Source organism: Lonchura striata, chromosome 5 (genome assembly GCF_046129695.1).
Source record: "Lonchura striata isolate bLonStr1 chromosome 5, bLonStr1.mat, whole genome shotgun sequence".
Classification (NCBI taxonomy): domain Eukaryota; kingdom Metazoa; phylum Chordata; class Aves; order Passeriformes; family Estrildidae; genus Lonchura; species Lonchura striata.
The window spans coordinates 5621913-5643328 of NC_134607.1; the positions used below are offsets into that span (position 1 = coordinate 5621913).

Here is a 21416-nt window from a genome sequence, read left to right on the forward strand (position 1 = left end):
GCCTTTAAAAGTCTCTCCTAAACATACAAAGCATTGATCAACAGTTCACCAGCTTAACCAATTCTGCTTCAGTCCATGTGTTCTGATTGAGCTCTTAGCTTCTACATGATGATCAGAACCACAAATCCAACAACAAAATCCCCTCAACTCCACATAGAGCAGCATTTGATTCCCAGTGCATAAAGTTAGGCTGTGAAACTGCCTAAATGTTTTGAGCAAATGCATTTTACGGGCAGTAACTATTGCTGCTGCAAATTGAAGTGGCTTTACTGATGCCCATGACAGCAAGTTAATCAAAAGCTGCCATGGAGCAGGCACTACCTGTGGCAGGCATGTGCTTTCAAAGGGCTTGCTGTGCACAGGCACTGCCCCCCTCATTTTAAAGGCTGCAGTTTTGTTTTCAGTCTGTTTCCAGTGTCAGATTTCAACACTACTGGAGAACAAGGGGCTGATCATGAGTGCAACTTGGCAGCTGCTGCTGCTCGGCCAGTTCCACAAGTCCAAGACTTGCTATGCCAATGGGGGAATTAAAAGTTGAGACTTGAAAATAATACTCAAGGGAGTAACTGATAGATTTGTAGGTCACATTAGACAAACCCATATAAATCTGCTGGAAAATAGTAATTTTAGTGCATTTATATGAAGGCTATAATTCTGGTTTTGGGGAGTCTTGGAAACAAGGCATTGGCCTGACAAGATTGCCATCAGTATTTAAAGTAAAACTCCTCCTCACAGTACATTATAACTGTCCAATCTTTCTCATACACAATAAGATTCTTGATGGGCTATAACGTGGGACAGGCCTAGAAAGATCTACATGCCTGTAAAACCAAGCAGACTATTATCAAAGGGTGTTCCAGAGGATGGCATAATTACAGCTTTCTACACAAACCTTTGGCTAAAACATTTTGGATAGAGCTAGATAAAATATATGACAACTTTTTTACAATTTTTTTTTTCAGATAAAACACCCAAAGGCTTAAGCAGCTAACCACCTTAGGTAACGCAATCTCATTAAAAATAGTGATCTAATATTTAAGTCTTTTATTTAAATGATTTTCATCTGGCAGTCTTACCTGTGGGATCAAGGAAAGACCAATGGATACACAGATGAAGAATAGCTTGAGTAGTTCAGAATATACCAAGTGAAACTACAGCTTTTCTCCCAGGCAACACTTGAGCAATCCCCAAGACAAGAACAGACAACACTTGAGCAATCCCCAAGACAAGAATAGGAAACACTTGAGCAATCCCCAAGACAAGAACATGCCTTACCAATACAGTTGCCTAGTGCATCTTGTATAAACCCACTCATGCACTGTAGCTTGGGTCGGCAACGGAAAGATCCTGGAGTATTCTGACAGATAAAATCGGGGGGGCAGTTATGAGTACCAGTCTCACATTCGTCAATATCTGGTACATCACAAAAAAAAATTGTTAGCAGGAGTTAGACAGGTTTTTTTTTCATTGCATTTAAAACATAAGACATAACTAAAATCATCACTCATATTAATCCTCAGCATACCTTCCTGGAATTCTGTGATCCAGGATCAATCTGACTTATTAGCTCTAAAAAGATCTCAGTAAAACCAGATAGGTAAAGATTTTTTTACTATTTCATTATTAATATTACATATAGGGGTGTCTGTGCATATTATGCTTTACAAGTTTAGTTCTCACAACTAAATGAGTAAAAACTATTATAGAGTACCTAAAGCAAAACATTCAGCACTGCTCAAAGCACAGCCTTGATTCAGCAGCGTGCTTAGATTTAAGCCAGGAAGATTTAATTACCCAAGTGCAATTTTAATTTTAGCTTTAAATCCAATGCAGATGTTATTTTTTTTTTGTAAGTTAAATAATTGGCCTCAATTCCCACCCATATTAAGGGTTGCAATATCCCTGCATTATCATGCTTTAAAATGCACATAATATGACTTCTGCTTATTTTAATATTCTACTCCAGTTCAGAATAGGCAATGAATATTTCTGAATAAATTACTGTTCACATAAAGCAGATAAAGGAGACAGTAGCAAACGAGGCTTCACTCACAAATGTAGTCCTGTCCACATAAAGCAACTAAAATTTCATGTTTGCTAATTTGCAAGGGGATGAAATCTCCTAAAGATATCAAAATACAGAAACTCTGCAGCAAAGGGATACCTCAGCTTTCTCATTCATGCAGTTGATACAACAGTAGCCCTAGAGCTTTGTGGGACTTAAAAAATGAGTGTAGAGACGATCTAAAGTTTAGGTTGCTTTAATACTGAACTGGGTTTAGCAGGGTTCTACATGTAGCACACCTCAGTCATATTGCTTGGCATTTAAAAACCATACATGACTTTTTATCACTATTAACATAGCATTAATAATTAACACTATTAACATATCTTACCCAGATAAGAACTTTCTAACATTAGTTGCAGGTATAATTTACTATCTGTACTCCTTGTTTTCCAACAGAGAAATATGTTAATACTTGCCAGTAAGCTATTTGTTGGCCTAAATCTGATGTCATTCAAACCAATGGAAGTGTTACTTCAAAGGGATCATAGTTACACCATGATACTTTCAAAAACATTGCATGATGTTCTGCAGGTTTAGCATTGGAGTCTGTTCATCAGCTTTTTTTATTCAATCTATTTATTATTCATCACTGATCAATTCCTACATTAAAACCTTACCTAAAATTTTTATTGAGTTAATTTACTCAGTGGAATGAAATTAGTTTATTTATAAACCAATCTAAGCTTAGGGGCAACAGGCTTTCTCATAGTGAAAACTAATTCCACATCAACTGGAGTTTGCTGCTAATTTATATCTCTGTAAAGGCAGCACGGCAGGGGAAGTTACAGATGCATAAGGGAATTCTTTAAGCTGGATGGAACTTGAAACAAGTAACTTTTTTAATAAGAAGGACTATTACCCTTGTGTTCAAGCACAGCTATTCAAGAAAGTGGTTTTAACCCCTTTGCATTTTTAAATCCCTAGGAATGCCGTGATTAAGAAATTAAGCCCTTTGTAACCTCCTAAGGATAAAAGCTCGCTTTTTTTTTCTAAAGATGCATCTACCTTCACATTTTCAAACTGAATCACCTGGCTGTTCCACTTGCCACGCTTTGCTTCACACTCCAGAATGTCCAAACTTGATTCATGCAGGTGCAATGAAACCATTAGAGATGCTCCAAGAGCAGGATTTAGGCACTCCACTCACACATGAGCGATGAATTCCACAGACCACACTGGAGCCAGCCAGAAATAATCTCCAGGGTATTGTGTATAGTGTGAGTTCTTGGCCTTGGTAATCACCTGTTTTAGTCCCCAGACCAGCTCCTAACATGCAACACAGGCTGCCAGTGTGAAATAGAGTTCTCTCTCCTGGAAGCCTTTGCAGCAGCCCCCAGCTGCATGATCTGGTTGTTTGCGAGGTGACAAGTGGAAAAACTGCTGTCCTTGAAGTGTGTGTGTCTCAGTTCCGTGTGTATTTACCGAAGGCCAAAGAGCACGACATGATGATGTGTTTAGTTTTTAACTTAAGCCTGGAAGAGTCCAGTTTCTCTGCACAGGACATACCTTTGCAGCGGCTGTCATCTGTTAGCTCATAACCGGTTCCACAGCTCGTGTCCCGCTGACAGCGGAAGGATCCCAACGTATTGACACAGGTCTGTCCAATCCCACAGTTGTGGGTCCCAGTGATGCATTCGTTAATATCTACAATATGAAAAATTATTTAAAAGTAAACAAGAAAGAGTAAATAAGAAGCACAAAGTCACTGGGAAGAGACGAGGTCGAAGGCTAGCTGTGGGACACCTCCAGCCAGGCATTGCTCTGAGCAGCTGAATTCAAAGGTGTGGATTTGGCCTCACGTTCACATCCAGCTACACAGTTGTCACTAGGCATGAGCCAGCAAAGACATTTGGACCCTGCTGACACCAGGACTTGCTGACACAGTGTACTTAAGAAGAGGAAGTTGCACTGAGCGAGAGCAAAGACTCAACATCATCTGATTGAGTCGAGCAGTAGCTGATGTCTCTGTTGTCACAGCTAGGATGTGTATACATGGTCTGCTGGTGGAGTTGGCAGTGTTTGGAGTTTTGAGTCCAAGCTGGACTCAATGATCTTTAGGGTCTTTTCCAACCTCAGTAGTTTCATAGTCGGATTATAGTGACTATATAAATGAGGCAAACTTACAGAAATCCTTGCCTTGCTCTGCATCCCACCAACATATGGTTGATGGCTCTTTGAGCCAAGTTGTGTCTTTCTACTTCACAGCTACTGATAGACATTTCCTTTGTGAATTTCTGTTACATTTTAACTTTGAATGTGTAAGAAAATCTGACATCCATGTGTATTAAACGTAAAAGCTCTTCCTTTTTATATGTGTAGCTAGGTTAGTGTTAATCTGACCAATCATCAATATTTATTTTATATTCTGAAGTTTGCATCTGAGGTACTTAAGATTGCATTTCCAGTTACTGACAGAGAAAGGCACTCTTCACCTAGAACACTTGTCATCCTTGAATAACTATGCAGTATGGACAAGGTGAACCATGCCTTGGAAGGGCTCCTGTCCCTCAGCAACAAGGACCCTGGGCTCAGAACCACATGTCACATTGCACATGCCTGAAGTCAAATTCAACTTCTATCCCAGCCCACCTCATGTGATGCCACAGACTAGAATATGCTGACTTGGAAGGCACCCACAAGGATCACTGAGTCCAGATCCTGGACCTGCAGACACCCCAACCATCCCCCCCGTGCATCCCTGAGAGCGCTGTCCAAATGCTCCTGGAGCTCCGGCAGCCTTGGGGCCTTCTTCTTCTGAGAGAAACTAACAATCCTTCCTTGACAATTGCCATGCCACTTATGGAATCCAGAACATTAATCCTTTCTGTCACTTGAGTCCTTAACAAGCTGAAGAATCCTACTCTATTTATTTTATCTCCCTTATCAATAACAATCCACGTTTACAAGAGAGAATAGGTGTTCTGTTTTGGTTTTATTCACAACAAGAAGTTCAAACTCTGCCTCTTCACCATTCTAACTTCTCCACTGACCCTCTCTTAACTTCATCTTCCCATAAATCTCATTTCAGCACTCCATTCAAATCAACTTTTTCTGACTACCTCTTTCCCCAGCTGACATAAGCATATTCTGCTCACTTCTCTCTGGGTATTTTTGTATCTGTTCTTGCTCTTTTAAAACAAGAATGTTTATAATCAAAACAATGGCTTTATTTCTTTTACCTTCACAGGTGATACCATCTGGTTGAAGCTGATAGCCAACAAAGCAGGAGCAGACGTAACTGGATCCTGTGTCTCTGCACTGCTGAGAGCAGGGCCCACCACCTAATGGATATGTTAAAAGGTCTCATGTAATTAAGAGGCTCTTCATAGGATCGGAGAAAAACCATTAATTTACAGGATATTTGATTTATTTAGAAAGTAAGTTAATACACATTTACAAATGAAAGAAAGGGCTAAGCACTGAAAGCTCTAAAAATTAATAAAAGGGTTATTCTGACAAACAGAATACTACAGAGAATTTACACAAATTTTAGCTCATCATTAAGAAAACTTTTTCTGACCTTGTTAAAATAGAAATTAATATTTAAAATGTTTCATATTTTAAAAATAGATAAAAGGTTATATACTTCCAACAACAAATACTTGTTGCAAGGCTGCAGATATTCTTAGTGCAAACAGAACCCTTGTCCTGTTTTTTAGAATGGCTGGATAGGCATTAAACAAAAGGTGTGCGATAGGCACAATCCATGTGAGCAATTGCAGCTATAATAAGTTATAAATAATTTTTTAAGTACAACAGTTTCTAATGAGGACAGGGCTATTAATGCATCGCTGAAAATTAGGTTGAACCATAGTTTTGTAGTTGAGATCAATAGCCTCTGCTAATACTGTGAGCCCCATCCTGACAGTACAGTAAAACCTGCAGTGGGAGTGTTAGAAGAACAGAATTATTTTCCCCATGTAACATGAAGGTGCTCCAAAACAAATTGCTGGAAGTTCCATTGCCTAGGAAATTTAAGTTTCCCCTGTTAAAGGTCAGAAAATTACAAGTACTTTTGGCATGCCAAGTTTATCAGAAAATACAGTGTAGACAGAACCACCAACTGGCAATTAGCAATACAAATAAATCTCCTGCAGGCAGCTGATTAACTGAAAAATACAACAACTGATTACATAAAGAAATAATGTAACACATATTTCTATGTCATCTCTTCTAATTAGCAACTGGAGACAAGGAGGAGAGGCACTGTTGGCTCTGGTTGACTAACGACCTGGTAGATGTTCCCACTCTCTCCAGAGTGTAACAGCTGTAGAACAGGGAGGACAGTAAATAATTTTTCAAGTGGAATATAAGCCTGTTCAATTGATTTTATCCTAAATACATTTCTGAGTTCTGAAATGCTGGCAGATAACAATGAATCACTGCTGGCTTAGGTTTACAGACATGTAAATCATATGTTGACAAGCAATAAAAAGTCACAATACTTAGCAGAGCAATTCTCCAAATGCACATTTCCAAGGAGGCAGAGCAGCATGACTAATCAGAACAACAGCCACTTTTGTCTTCCTTTTTTTCAGGTGATGCATCTCAAACAGAAACAAGTTTAATTTCATATTCAAACACCCTGATATTCAAACACCAAGAGAAGAATAAATGATGCACATATTTAATATAGGATCACCATGTTGTGAAGAATCCAAAGTACTCCACAGGTTCAGGGGTGACACTTCTGAGGTATTACCCACTAGAAGTTAAATGTATTGCCTCAGCTTCAGTTGGGTAAAATGAACTCCACTGCAAGAGACAATACCTCTCTTGTAGTTGGGCACTATTTAGGCATCACATAATGGACCACTACTCCTTGGAAAGGCTCTTTTTTTTACCCATAAATATCCTAGGCAAAAGGCTTTGGCTAATCTCTATATCTAATTTGGCTTTACTTTATTGAAAGCAATCACAAAAGAGCTAGCAGGACTAGTCCTTGACTCACCTCTGCAGCCATCATGCAGATAAGGATCTTCTTGGTCTAGTTCCTCCTTTGAAATTTCAACTAAAAAGAGGAGAGATAGGCATTAGAGGAGAAAGCACTTTTCTTTTAAGGTAAAACACTGTGTGCTTGGGATGGAACTCACATCAGGATTTTGGACAAACCAGAATAAAATTAAAAAGCATTATTTACATATTTTACAGCTATTTCTTACTTAAATTTGACATTCAAATGATCATGGCCATAGGGAATTTCCATCTGACTGGTTCAATATGAAAGTCACACTGTGATCATAGATTACATATGGACTGATATTTTCAAACACAGGTTCTTAATGTCAGACTTTTAACCAGAGCTTAACCTCATTTTCATAAGTCATGTTGTTGAGGCATGCTTGGCTTTCACTGACATTATAGTAGCTTGGGGTACTCAGAGATTTAATGAAAATCAAATTAACCTCAGTTATTTACTTAGACTTCATTTCAAAAAAAACTCCACACCTAAGTTTTTGGGCACATACTTAGGCATTCTTTCAAATATACTTATATACATTGGAGAGTTTTGATCTCCGGTTCTCCTGCCACATATACACATTCCAAGAGTCCATTCTCTCCACGTGAGGACATGTAAGGGCCAAACATCCTGAACCCACTGCATCCCCAAAGAAACAGCTAATGGACTTTCTCCAATTCCACAACTTTGAACACAGGGGCAAAGGTAGGTTGGTAGTGTGCAAAAACACAATCCCAAAATACTCTGCTTACTGACTTGGAAACTTAGGCTTGTTTCAGTGACTGTGCTTGAGCCCATTCCACCAGCAGTCACTTACAAGCAGGTGACGCATGGAGGATGTGAAAGCAGTGTTTGTGCAATGGCATGAGGCTGGGCTGGTTAACTGATCCTCCAGCCATAGGGGCACATCTCAGTTATGTAGAGCTGATGGAATCAGTTTGCCCAAGTCTGGTTGGATTTGGTACAGGCCTTTGGGGACACAACACCAGAGATCACAAAAATAACAAGGCTGGAAAAGCCCTCCAAGACCATCAAGTCCTACCGGTGGACAACACTTTATGTGACTTGGAGAACCAGCTTGCCTTACCCCTGCAGCAGAATGCCCTTCATGCACAACAAACACAAGGTTCTAGTCCAAAAATCTGCCTTGCAAAGTGGAGCCTCATGTCCCCTTCACAACAAACCGAAGTGTCTATTTGTGTTGTTTGCTCTGCCTTTCTACAGGCATTTTTGTTGTCAGTAGGGTTATTTGATGCATGTCCAAACGCCTGCTTGTTTCTCAGCTGAATGATGAGAACATTGTCCTGCCCTGCTCGTGGACACAGCCCCAATTTTGCAATGCACAGTGGCTCTTCTGTGTACCACAGTAACCACACTAATGATTGCTGTGTGTGCCACTCGCCCATAAAGGCCAGCAGGGAAATGCTCTACACCATGCTCGCAGTTCTTATAGATGGCACATGTCTCATGCCATACAGGTACACTGAGTATGCAAATTTAAATTTCTCTTATTAGCAGAGATGCCTGAGCACGAGGGATCTCTCAGACCAGTCACCTCAGCCAGTGCTAAATCTGTTGCTTGTGATCTGCCAGCCAGATGGTGTTTTCTGTGCTTGGTGGCCAGTGAGAGGGGCAACACCACACAGCCATGACTTGTCTGCAGTTTCAGGTCTAAGTGAAAAAGGGGGGAAAAATACCCAAAACAAATGGAAGTCTAGAAGGCTCAGTCTGTAGCCATTCACTCTCTTCAGCTCTGTAGACTAGGTATAGTTAAGGGTGTCAGGATCTGCTGCCATCTAGGTATTCCTCTTTTTTGACAATATCAAAAGAAACAGTTTCCACACTTCCTGGAGATCTTAGTTGTCCCAGGCAGTCCAGGTATTTCAAATACCACTGCTTTTTAGGCATTTGCCTCTCACATAATGGCAACATTTGCATTCTGCTGAATTGGCAAAGGCCCTCTAGCTTTTCAACACAATTCTAAGAATTGTTTGTTGATTTTCATTTTAATTAAACATTTCTCAGTGGGCAAAATGCCATTAAATTTAATAGCTTATATTCAGCTTCCAAAGTAAGATCATTAGTTGCCAAAATAAGCTCTTTTACATTTAAGTTCTGATACCAGAAATAACGTGAGCTCTTTCCGCCTCCTATTTTCAACAACAGCCTTTCAGCTGTTACTTTTTTTTTCAGCCAAAAAGATGAGCTCCAAAACACGCATCATTAAATTACTCAGATGAGATGTCAAATTAGAGGAATTCCAACAGAAATAATTTAAAGTGAAAACACTCCTTGTACCTTGAATCATTTTGTCTCAGTCTTTTAAGTATACAGTAAAATACCTGGCTCTTTTTTAGGAGCATAATCACTGATGGACAGATCAATGCCTTCTTGACCTTTCCCACAGCAAGTTCTGAAGACAATTCCACACTGATATCCTATCTTCGGGTTGGGTTCACAGCTCTGTCCTTGAACTTGGGCAGCCTTTCCCAGCAAACAACAGTAACAACATGTCTGTTAAAAAGAAAATTAAAATATTAACAAAGTCAAAGCAATGTGAGCTTTGATAATGATGTCAGTAGTTATCTCACCCTGGCACTGATGAAGAATTTTCTACAAACTCTTCAAGAACTCCTTGTATACTTGGGCTCTAATTTCTTAACCCTCTGTGGAGTTCAATGAGCTCTGCACCTGGCCAAGCACAGAACCTGGGTTTGGTTCTCAGAACACTGTGTATGTGAGAAGGGGTGTGCAAGCTCATGTGGAGGACCACAATACTCCCCACACGTGCATGGGATTTCATTACTCCCTGCCTTCACAGCCTGGATTCAAACACCAGCCAGAAGTTAATATTGTGGAGGCTTTCTTTATTTTAAAATGAGAAGATGCTGCTCATTTATTCCATTTTCTGCCTTGCTGTCAGAAAGCAGCAAAAGTGTTCGGTTCTCTGGAACTGGTGTCTGCCAATTGTTACTGTCACATGAAAGCCAATTTAAGCTTTTTTATTAGTTTTTTGGTCTTCCAGACTCTATTTTGCTTGAAGAAAATTGCCTGCGCCATTACACAGAACAGATGGAACATAAAATAACTAAACTTTCAACTAAATTTCTATAGTTTGGTGCTTTAAGAACCACACCTGCTAAAAATAAGGCAACTATGAAATGGTTTGCATTACTTTGAGATGTCTGTCCCAGCCTACATTCTAAGTTTTCCCTTGTAAAGAATTACGTGTTTTCTTTTTTTGTACTGAACTGAAAGGCACTATTAAAACTTAGAGCAGCAGGAAGTCAAGGTAGTAACAGCATCCTGAAGTATGCAAGTATTCCATCCTGTATGATGTCATTAAAGACACCACAGAAACTTTTCTGTGCTGCAGACTGCTGTAGGGCTGGAATTCCTCTCTCCTGGCCTCATCTCCTGGGGTGTTGTTTTCATGCCCTCCCAGTCTCCAGGATACATGTTTTCCCTTATTTACTCTTGTTTGGTGAGATGGTTCCTACTGTCCACTTTTTTTACTAGTTCCTCCAACTGCTTCCACCCACTGGCAGATGCTCCAGTTTCATCCTATTATGTTTGGGATAATTCCATCTTTTCTGGCTTTTTTGGACTACTTTAGAAATAAACCCTTGATGATTGAAACATTTGGCAATACTTATTCTAACATACCAAGCAATTCCCTGAGGCATCCTTCTCAAAGTTCTTAAATACGTGACAATAATTTTGTCAGTTTGCAATTTTCCCAACCATAAATTAGAAGACAAAAAATGAAAGTCAGATAAAGATTCATTACTTGACTTAAACCTGCACATTTTTGATAACCAAATCTTATTTGAGTTATTAAATGGGCTGATGCCTTGACTGATTCTGGCATTATATAATTCTGGTACCCTCACTGGCTTCTTCTGGAAGACAGTCCACTTCTTTATCTTGTCACAGGATGTTCATATTGGAAGTTACAGAGCTTCTCTTAAAATTTTTTGAAGAGTGATCATTAATTTTGCCCTTTTTTGTACTGCTGAACAGCCTTAAGTTCTTTATTTCTTTCAAGGTTGAGCCTCGACCTAAAAATCCTGTCTCCAGCTCATGTGAAACTTCGAGTACAGAATTTGCAAATTCTTGTAATATCTGTAAGACACCATGTCTACAATTAACATAACTGTGTGCCTTGAACCATTTGTTCCAACCTGTATTTATTCTATCTGTGCACAATGCATCCTGATTTAACATCTCGATAATGAGAATAATTTATGTTTCTATACCTCATTAGAGGTAGAGTAGAAACTCTCATTAGAGCAGATACTCATTAAAAAAGATGGAGAAGCTGATGAAGAGCACATTCAGGACTCTGTAGACCTGGACATAGCTCCACATATTTCACATGTGGACTTGGAAAGTCACCTTTACTTTCAGTTCTCCCACTGTGGAAAGGGAACAGCACAGCAAACTTTAACACAGGAGATTTTAACTCATGTTCATGGTGTGCTCTTGAATTCCAAGACACAAAGCAGCATGGAACTACCACTAGCACGATCCTGGTATAACTAATCTCAATGTTTCCTTTTCCACAGCAATTTTCCTGGTTGTTGACCTGATCTGAAAGCTTTTGATACTTTAGTCAGGAGTGCAGTCTAACCTTCATATTGAGTTCTTGAGGTGTTTGCAGCCATTTTCCAAAGGCTGCCATTTGCCTGGAAATTTGATGACCATTTACTTATTTGCTAGAATCATCACTGCTTTCATGGATTATGCAACCCAACAATCAAGTTGTTATTCTACCCTTTCACTACCTGTAGGCCTCTGCTTCTTAAGTCACCCCAATAATAATAGCAAACTTTTTCTCCTGTGGTATTAGGAAAATCCCATGCAGCTTCAAAGCCATGCCTTGCTCCTTGTGTTTGAATAGACAGTAGACAGCTGTGTCCTACCTGAACTCCTATGATCCCTTTACTGCCTCCTCACAGAAAGGAATAAGGAGTAAATTTACATGTGAGAAATTTGAAGATAAAATTTTTCCTGTGATTAGGAAGCACCTGAAGATCTTTAGATTAATAAGGCCTTTCGGTTATGTAAATTTTACAAAGTTTTACAATATTTTTTATTATTTATGTTTGGATTTAAGTCGCCAGTTTTGGTGTGAATCCTGTAGTAACACTGCTTTTGGTATCTGTCCACAAGAGGTCTCTCCCCTTGTTGAAATCCATTAGATGCTAACCAAAAGCCCACTAATAATTCATAGGAATTTTCCAAAACTCTTAAAGAGCTAAACAAAAATTAAAAATATTTTTAACAGTCCAAAGCAATACAATTTTTTGCTCACCTATTACACACAACCAAAGTACTCATGACAAAACTTTTGAGATAAGGACAGATCTCAACCTTTGAAAATTACCTATGCCAAATTTTGGGGAAAATGTCCAAGTACCTTAAAGGTGGTCAAATTTCTATAGAGTTGTCTCCTGGCATGTGGTTAAAAGAGTACTGCTGCTAAAATCCAATCTTTGGTAACAAGCACTTGGATCTGCAGAGTCCTCACCATCAGTCCTTGTTCATCTGCTCAGAGCCCGTCAAAATAGTGACATAGACAGTGAAATATTATTTTGTGCTACATTCAGACTGAGGGGGATGTGCTTCCCATAGGAAAGGCTGCACACAGGAAATTCTGTGCTGAGACCTGGACATCATCAACTGATGCAGGATCCCTCTGGGAGACACCGTGGGACAAGGGAATCCCGTGAGGACAGACTCAGGAGAACCCAACAGTGTCAGCCTCATCAGCATGTGTTACCTTCCTTCTAATCCCACTGAGAACCTGGATTACTTCCCAGCCCTACAATCAGTGACATCCCAGTGACAGGAGATCAAGCCAGCATTTTCTAGAATATGAAACTTGTCAGACACTGTCTGCCATCCTCTGTATCTTAGATTATTTTATTTTAACTGAATGAACCATTCAGCATCTTTTTATTTTACGTGAATGAACCATTCAGCATCTTGAAGCACTGGGAAGAACTAAAATCATTCCCATCTGTTCTCATCACCATGGAAAAAAATCCATAACAAGACCAAAGTTGTTCATGGCTGGTTCATGGACAAGGTCATGATCTTACTGATGGCAGTTTTTTCCAAAAATACTCCAAAAATATTCCAAGAGAAAGGTATAACTATGCTCCCTTCCAGGCAGTGAGAGACAAAGACAGTAATAAAGGTGGAGGGCAGGGCACAGATTAATTGCAGATGCCAACAACAGGCATTTTTATCCTGATTCAAATGCTGGTATCACAGGCTTACAGATCTCTCCATCCAGCTGTAAATCAAAGTCATGTTAACTCAGAACACTTATACAAGCTGAAATTATAAGTACTCTAAGAGGATTAACTTCACTCCTACCCCTTTGGACCACCAATATTGAAAACCAGTGAGTCTGACCTTAGGCCACAATGCTTTAGTGAAAGCTGAAGTCTGAAATGTGTCTGAGTTTCTCACCCATCCAACACTAGAGCACTGATGTCTTCTTTTCATGCAGAAGTAGTTTCCTGCGCAATTACACACTCAACGTTTTCCACCCTTTTGCATCCTCCCCTCTGCTTTAGTTAAGATGCAATGTGACAGTCTGCTTTGCTGAACAGGACTCCACTTCCCAAAGGGAAGGACAAAGCCAACAACCTTAACAGAGACACGCTGTACAGGCAGGGAAAAAACGTTCATGCACAGCAAACTGAGTCAAATGACCTTCAGGGTCAACCAGAAATAACCTCAATTCCAGTGCTCTGGGACAAGCAGGCGTATCTCTGATGCCTCACCTTGAAGTATTCGGCCTCACAGGTGGAATTTTTGGGCACGTGCGAGTCGCACTCCTCGCGCGCGCTGGCGAACTCCAGCCCGTCGGAGCAGGACTGCTTCTGCAGCTGGCTGAGGCAGCACTGCACCTGGGTCATGCTGCCGCCGCAGGGAAGGAAGGGAGAACACTGTCACTTGTGGCTCAAGAACAGAGGATGCAACATTTGGCAATTAGCACAGGGACAGGGGTTTCTGTGCGAGAGCTGTTACAGCATAAAGAGATTCCCTGGGAGCAGGCAGATTGTCTGTGGGACATGGTGAATACAGTTTCATTGCTGATCTACCTCGCAGCCTGTCCTGGCAACTTTTTAAAACAAATGGGTAACTTCAACCACACCTGCCTCAGGGCTCAAGGACTTGAGGGCTGCATTCTGGCATTCTTGTGACAGCTGGTGGCTGATGGAAGGGAGATGTCAGGCCCTGAAACTTGTGAAAGCCTGCAACCCCAGTCTACCTGTTGCCCCAAATTACACAAGTATGGCATGTGGAAGGAAGATCAGAGCATTGTTCTGTAGGACACCCAAAGATAATGGAGGGAAATGAAGATACCAAGGGCAGTCACAATGAGAAACAGCAGAGTCTCTTGCAAACAAGAGGAAAAGAAAGAAGAGGGAAAGAAAAGTATTACAGGGCAGGGAGCTGCACAGAGGAGGCAGGATAAAATTGTGCAGGAAACTTAGATTTGTTACACTGCTGAGTAAATCATTCTATCTCAACATCAGTGGAAAAACTGGAAACTTGTTCCTGCAGGGGAAAAAAAATCTGCCTGAGGAGGCTTTAAACTCCTCCAGTCCTGTTGCTACTGTCATGTGAATACAAAGCCCAGTGAAGACTTTTCTCCTCTCTCCACTCTGCTTTTATGTGTAACTCTGCTTTGCTGGGTAGTTTTGTGGATAAAACTCTTCCACCACTACTTTCTGTTACAGACACTGGGAAACAGAGAAAAAATACCCTGTACTCCTGAAAATTCTCCATTCCACTGTTGGAAATTTTGATAATATCAGGAAAAGGAGTGGGTCAGTGGAACTACTGAACTACAAGCTTCTCCCACCACCACCTGAGATAAATGGCTTACCATGCATCCCCTCTGGTGGAGCTTTCCTGCTTTTCAGCTCCCAGGTGGGATGAAGGACTCCCTCAGCTCTAAGGCCGGGCAACTAAAAGCAGAGGACATGTAGGTACTGCCCTGAGATTGTACATCTCTGTGCATGTAGGTGAGGCCAGGTTGTCAAGATACCTTCCTGAAGATTCCAATTACTATTTATTAGGTTGTACATGGATCACTTACAACCTAAACCACTCTAGAATTATACAGCTCCATCATTAGCAGTGGTCTGACTGTGCAGTTCTCACCTGGACAAAAACAGCCATGATATTCCAATGCATAGGAACTAAAAGCCAGGATAAATTAATGGACAAATTATTCCAAAATTGACTCTAAAATCATAGCAAGAAGTTAAGTACTGGACAGTAACTTTATTTGGCAGGATATTTGAAGATTTTGATATCTGATTTAGTTCCAGTTTGGAAGAATATGTAGCTTTTTTGTTGCTGAAATTCCCTCTGAAGCAGAATTTGCATTCCCTGCCCAGCTCTGGGGTGGTCTGACTTTCAGGGCTTTGGAAGCCTCTAAAAACAGAACTCCAAGCCCAAGAGTGTGGGAGCTGAGACTTTCCAGCCTCTTTACCCCATCAGATTCTCTTGAGGAGCTAGATATGTCAGCCACAGACAAGCAAACAAATAAACAAACAACAGCAGTCTTTCAGTAGATCTGTTTGATTCCTGGTGTGGCTTTGTTTTTGTTTTTTTTTTTTCAAACACAAGCCAACTCTTTGAAATCTCTGAAAAAACAGGCAATTTCAACCAAAACAAGAAAGTTTGTTAAAAGATTTCCCAGAGCTGTATTCATAAGTTATGTGGTCCACCCCAAATGTAATGAGGAATTAAACATCAATTGGATGCTAGATTAAAATACCATTTGTTCATTTTGAGAACAACAACAATAAAATCACACTTCATTGCCCATATCCTACAGCCAAGCTGCGCTGGTAGCAAATATTGCTGGAGACTCTAAACACAAGTGTGGCAGTAACAGAGGCAGAAGTCCTTGAAGGATGGGAGAAAATAATGCTAGAAATCCCTACCCAGTGCTGGATTTCCTTTACCCTCAGCACTCCAGCCCAGGTGCTGCTGTTTGCCAGAGATCACCACAGCCAGCTAGGCAGGCTCCAGGGAGTTTGAGATGAGCAGGGTCTCTCCCTGTCTTTCCTAAGGCACAAGTGTCTCCCTGGCCAGTAGGACATTTAGATTTGTCTTGTGGTGTTATACCTTCCAGGAGTACCATTAACAGCCTATGGACCATTACAATATTGGTCTCTAAAAATAAAATAAAGTAGTACCTTTCTATGACTCTGGGTTGGTTTTTTTTGTTGGTTTTTTTTTTTTTTTAATTAGGAATAATAATTTAAAAAGCCAAAAGCTGCTTTTTCTTTATCTGCCTTATTCTGACTGGACTTTCAGCTAAAAGAGAGCAATAGACTTTTTCTGAAAATAAACAGGTATTCACAATATGGCAGATATTATGTAACACTAAATATTGAATCTTTAGGAGCATGAGGCCTCATAACTGATATTCTTTCAGGGTTTTTCAGGTAAAATTATACATTTCTGAAGGATGAGTTTTATTCATGGCTCACTAGTGAACAAAAATCACCAAGACATTTAAAAAATCCTTATTCATTGTTTCAAATGTTGATCTAAAAGTTATTTCACTACTAGATAATTTGATTATAAATCAAGTTAAGAAATCATGTTTTATAGTCTCACTTTTAATTTCTGTTAAAATTTAACCAATGTGGCTGATTTTCATGGAGTTAATTTCCAGATGAAAATCTACACGCCCATTTACACCCACAATATTTTCACATTTATTATTCTCCTGTCTAGAGAATGCGCTCCTAAACCAGCACAGATTTCATAATAATCTATTTTTTATTTCTTTTCATAAAACCACTAAAATTTAATTTTTTGCTGAAAACAATGTCTTGTTGATCTACTTTTATTACCCTCTCTCTCTCTCATTCTATTTCCTTCAAGCTATGCCAGTGCTATTCATGTGTACAGTGGAAGGCCTTGGACAAAATATCAAAATAAAAAAGAATGATTTTGCAAAAACAAGCTAAGTCTTCCAGCCTTAGATTCTTCAGTGTGCATTCTTGCAATATTAGTAAATGATGCTATTCCTGATGTAATTCCAGAAAGGCTACACATTGTTAAAGGCATGCAAATACCATATGGAGACAGACTGTTTCTGGCATGTTAAGTTCACTTGCTAAGAGCTCTGTGCAGGGGAAACGCTTCACTTAGAAAGGAAGAAGACTTATTGGACAGGTTGAGTTCCAAAATTAACTGGCAGCTCTTTCCAGCTGCCCTGAGTTTAACCACACCACGAGAAAATGAATGAATGGGAAATGATCCACTGTGATGACAGCCAGAGATATTACTCATTAAAATTCTACACTTGTATTAACTGAGTCACAGAGATACAGAGATAAACACTGACATTGTCCAGATAATGCAATGAGATAAAATCACGTGCGGGGCAAGCAACCACAGTGATTGCAGACATTGGGCCCAGAGAATTGATTCAGCTTAAAGCAGGAGTAAGCAAGCAGAGGGATTTTTGCAACTTGGGAACTTCACACATGGTCTGGCTCATCTTGTGTAGGGCAGAAAAGTATGTCTGTGGTTTGAGGCACACCAGGCTCAGTGAGTGACACTGGCACAGCTGGTTCCTCAGGAGCCACAGGGGGCTTTGGGAGGAGAGTGCTGCAGATGTGCTGGGACCCAGAACTGTCCCCTTGTTTCCAGGATGCACGGCAGATATGAGAATGAAAATTCTGGAAAAATTCTGGAAAATGCTGGAAAACAATACTTTCTGTGGAAGACATTTTCCCCATCAGGGTGGTGAGACAGTGGCACAGGGTGCCCAGAGCAGCTGTGGCTGCCCAGCCCTGGAAGGCCAGGCTGGATGGAGCTTGGAGCAACCTGGCACAGTGGAAGGTGTTCCTGCCCCTGACAAGGGTTGGGACTGGTAATCTCTAAGGTCCCTTCTAATCCAAACCATTCCATGGGTCTGTGATTACTATGGATGTGTTTTAAATGGCTGGGAAACAGCCAAGGGGATGCAATTCTAACTCAATATGGCAGCTGGTTCCTCACACAAGAGACTCTAGGAGTAGGCTTCCTTTGAGGGAGGGGCTGAATCTGGAACACCACTATTACAAATCCAAACAGATGCTTCAAAACAAGAGTGAAAATTCTTGTAAGGCATACTGGGGAAAGCACTCACATCCATGCTCTTCTGTGTTGCACAGTAACTGCACAAAAATCCCTTTTATTTCAGGAACTCATCAAGCCTGCTCACTTCAGAATGTGTTTTCCCCTTATATTCACCTGCTAACCTTGCAAACTGAAGCTGAACTATGCAGGGCAAGCAACTCCCCCTGGCATCAAGGGACGAGGCTTTTCTAGAGCACTCAGGTCAAATGGTCAACACTGCACTGCACTGCACGTCAGGGGGTTCCAGCTAGGGTTTGAACAACCACAGCAATGCTGAAATGTAGCCCCCAGCAGCTCCCACTTCATGCAGGAGTCCGGGAGGAACCAAGTCCTTTTGAAAATCTGCAACCAACAAGGCATCTTGTTTCTCAATCCTCTGTTCTCACCTGCCCAGACCTCAGCAAGGACCTCAGCTCTGTCCCCATCTTTGTGCAGCAGGAATAAATGTAGAACACTGTGGCAAGCACATTGCTCTCCCTCTCAGGATTTTTCACAGAGGTGCACAGAGAGAAATGAAAGAGAAAACTATTTCTATTTCTGCTCCTTGTGGAATGTGTTTGGAGAATTGTTTACCTGAGGTGATTGCTTGATTGGATTCAGGTGAGGATTGTTTGAGCCTGATGGCCAATCCAACCCACGTGGGGCTGGACTTGAGAGAGAGGGTCAGGAGTTGAGTTAGAGTTAGAAATGGAGTCAAAGTAGTACATAGTTTTAGTATCCTCCTTTTATATAGTATATTAATGTATTTTAGCATAGTTATAATAAAGAAATAATTCAGCCTTCTGAATTGAGTCAGACATCACCATTTCTTCCCATTGGGTTCACCTGCATTTACAATAGAACATCAGTGCCAATACTCTCATGGGCCTGCAAAAAGAATCATGCTCCCTCAGTGCTCATTCTGGCTCCAGTCACACCAGCAATTAGGAATAGAATTTCGTCCTGACCTTTGTGTCTGAAATGACATCCTAAAGTGGTTTTTCTGTACCTCTCACAGACATGCCAGTTTGCAAGTATAACTGGAATAAAATAATATTGATATTTGAAAATAATGCTCCAAGATGCCAATTTTACTTAGTCATTTTTAAAGCTTCGTGGGGAGCATGCAGTCATGAATAAATGCAACCAAATGGCGTTTATCAACTTAAGGTTTTGTCAAGAAGTGCTCATACCTCTCACAGAATATGTGCCTTTTATTTTAATAGTATAATTTGCTTAACTACATCTTAAGTTATGCACAAAAGCTGGATGAATCATTAGTAAGGTTTTTTCTCCAGTTCCTATGAAGTCCTAGTGAGTCTCTAAAATTAAAATCTTTTGAGGAATAAATTCTTTCCAGCAGAATCTCAACTCACATTAATCAAATTATTATTAAATCATCAAGATACTCACTTCTAGATTGTTCAATAAGCTTGGTTTCCTGTTTTTCCTGCCTCTGTTTTGTCTGTAATTCTTATGACTCCTCAAGCATTTCCTAAATTGGCATTTATTTCCTATCTGTCAATTCTTCTGCGTAAGAGCCTGCTTTTGATGCCAATATAAATGCAAAAGTCAGAAAACACAGATAGACTTCCCTGGAAGTCTATCTGGAGTTGATCTTTCTGTAATAAAGATCAACTCAACCCTTCTACAATTACCAAGGCTAAATCACACTGCAATCCATTTGAGTAGGGGGGAACAAAGTAAAGTGTTTTAAATGCAAATTTCTCTGTGGAGCTGCCTCTCAAACTACCAGTTGTTTGCCCCGCTAATTAAATGTTACAAGTGAATGTAACAGCAAAAATAATGCAAACTATCATTGACATAAAAAAATACAAATGTCACAATAACAAAAGAGATGCAGTAGAATCATAATCTTAATTAAACATTTGCTCTCATTATTTCATTTAGTAGATTCCCAAACAGAAATACCCCATCAGTTCTCAGCAGAATTACGAAATCTGTATATTAACCAAAGGGTTCTGTTTTCTACAGTCAAAGACATTTCACAGAATCATAGAAACACAAAGTGGTTTAGGTTGGAGGGGACCTCAAAGCTCCTCTCATCCAGTCATCCTGCCATGGGCAGGGACACTTTCCACTATCCCAGGTTGCTCAGAGCCCCATCCAACATGGCCTTGGACATTTCTAGGGATGGGGCAACCACAGCTGCTCTGAGAAACATGCCAGGGCCTCAGCACCCTCACAGGGAAGAAATTCTTCCTAATATGTAATCTAAACCTACTCTCTGCCAGTGTGAAGCCCTTGTAAATGGTTTCTCTCCATCTTTTTTGTAGGCTCTTTTCCTAAGCTGAACTAATTAGGAATCTCCTTGAATCTCTCTGTGGGGGAACTTAAAGCTTAAGTCAGCTAAGGACTGCAGGACTATTACCTGTGTAGCACCACATAAGGCTGCCTCACATATGTACTCATGATTTATCCTGCATAAAGTACACATAAGTACTTATTCAAATAATAGATTAGTCATGTGCAAGATCTGCTGTGGTTCTTTATAAAGGTTTGCCCAGAAAGGTGGCCATATTCACAACCAGCTTGGTGACATTAGTGCAGCTGTTCTGAGATGTCCAGGGCAGAGGCCAAGCCCTATGAGCAGAGCACAGTGGGAAAACGTCTGAGTAAGAGAAAGTACATGCCACAGGGGTTAGGGCTGGGTGAATCTGCACTAGACTGACACCAAAAATGAAAAGGACTTGATGGGATGAAAAGGAGATTCTCAGGAAGTACTCCCCAACGCTGCATATGGAGTTGAAAAGCTGGGATAAAGAGTTGGGTGCTTCATCTTCCAAGTCAGATTTAATACCTGCCATTCCTATGGTTTCACATTAGAGTATAATCTGTGTTTTAATACATCATATGTAACTGTGTACCTGCATTCTCTAGACTGGGATATTAGCGGCAGAGAAGCACATATTCTGTTTTTGTTCGCCCATTCAACACCCTTGTCACAGCATTCTTCCACTGACAAATCTGCAGAAATGAGGAAAGAGAGAAAAACATGATATATTTAATACAACCTTAATAAGTGGTATTGCATCTGCCAGTTAAAAAAACCCCACCAAACACCAGTTAGTTTTTCCCTCTCTGACTTTCACACCCATACAAAAAGCAGCCGTGGCCAAGCAAAGGACCTGTCAGCACCTTGCAATAAAGCCCAGTGCTGGAGGTTTTCCTTTCTTGGTGAAGCAAACTGCATTTTCTCCTAACATTTCA

General features: G+C 40.4%; 1 protein-coding gene across 2 annotated transcripts in view; it reads right to left on the bottom strand.

Annotated features, from left to right (window-relative positions):
* Window positions 1-21416, bottom strand: part of FBLN1 (fibulin 1) — a 63982-nt gene that overhangs the window by 30534 nt on the left and 12032 nt on the right. For both annotated transcript variants that reach the window (XM_021529922.1, XM_021529923.2), the window contains exons 2-8: window positions 21074-21173; window positions 13829-13964; window positions 9371-9542; window positions 7020-7079; window positions 5248-5349; window positions 3575-3712; window positions 1276-1413 (exon numbers count right to left, since the gene is read on the bottom strand). In XM_021529922.1, coding sequence (XP_021385597.1) covers window positions 1276-1413; window positions 3575-3712; window positions 5248-5349; window positions 7020-7079; window positions 9371-9542; window positions 13829-13964; window positions 21074-21173 — 846 coding nt within the window. The remainder of the gene's footprint in view (window positions 1-1275; window positions 1414-3574; window positions 3713-5247; window positions 5350-7019; window positions 7080-9370; window positions 9543-13828; window positions 13965-21073; window positions 21174-21416) is intronic.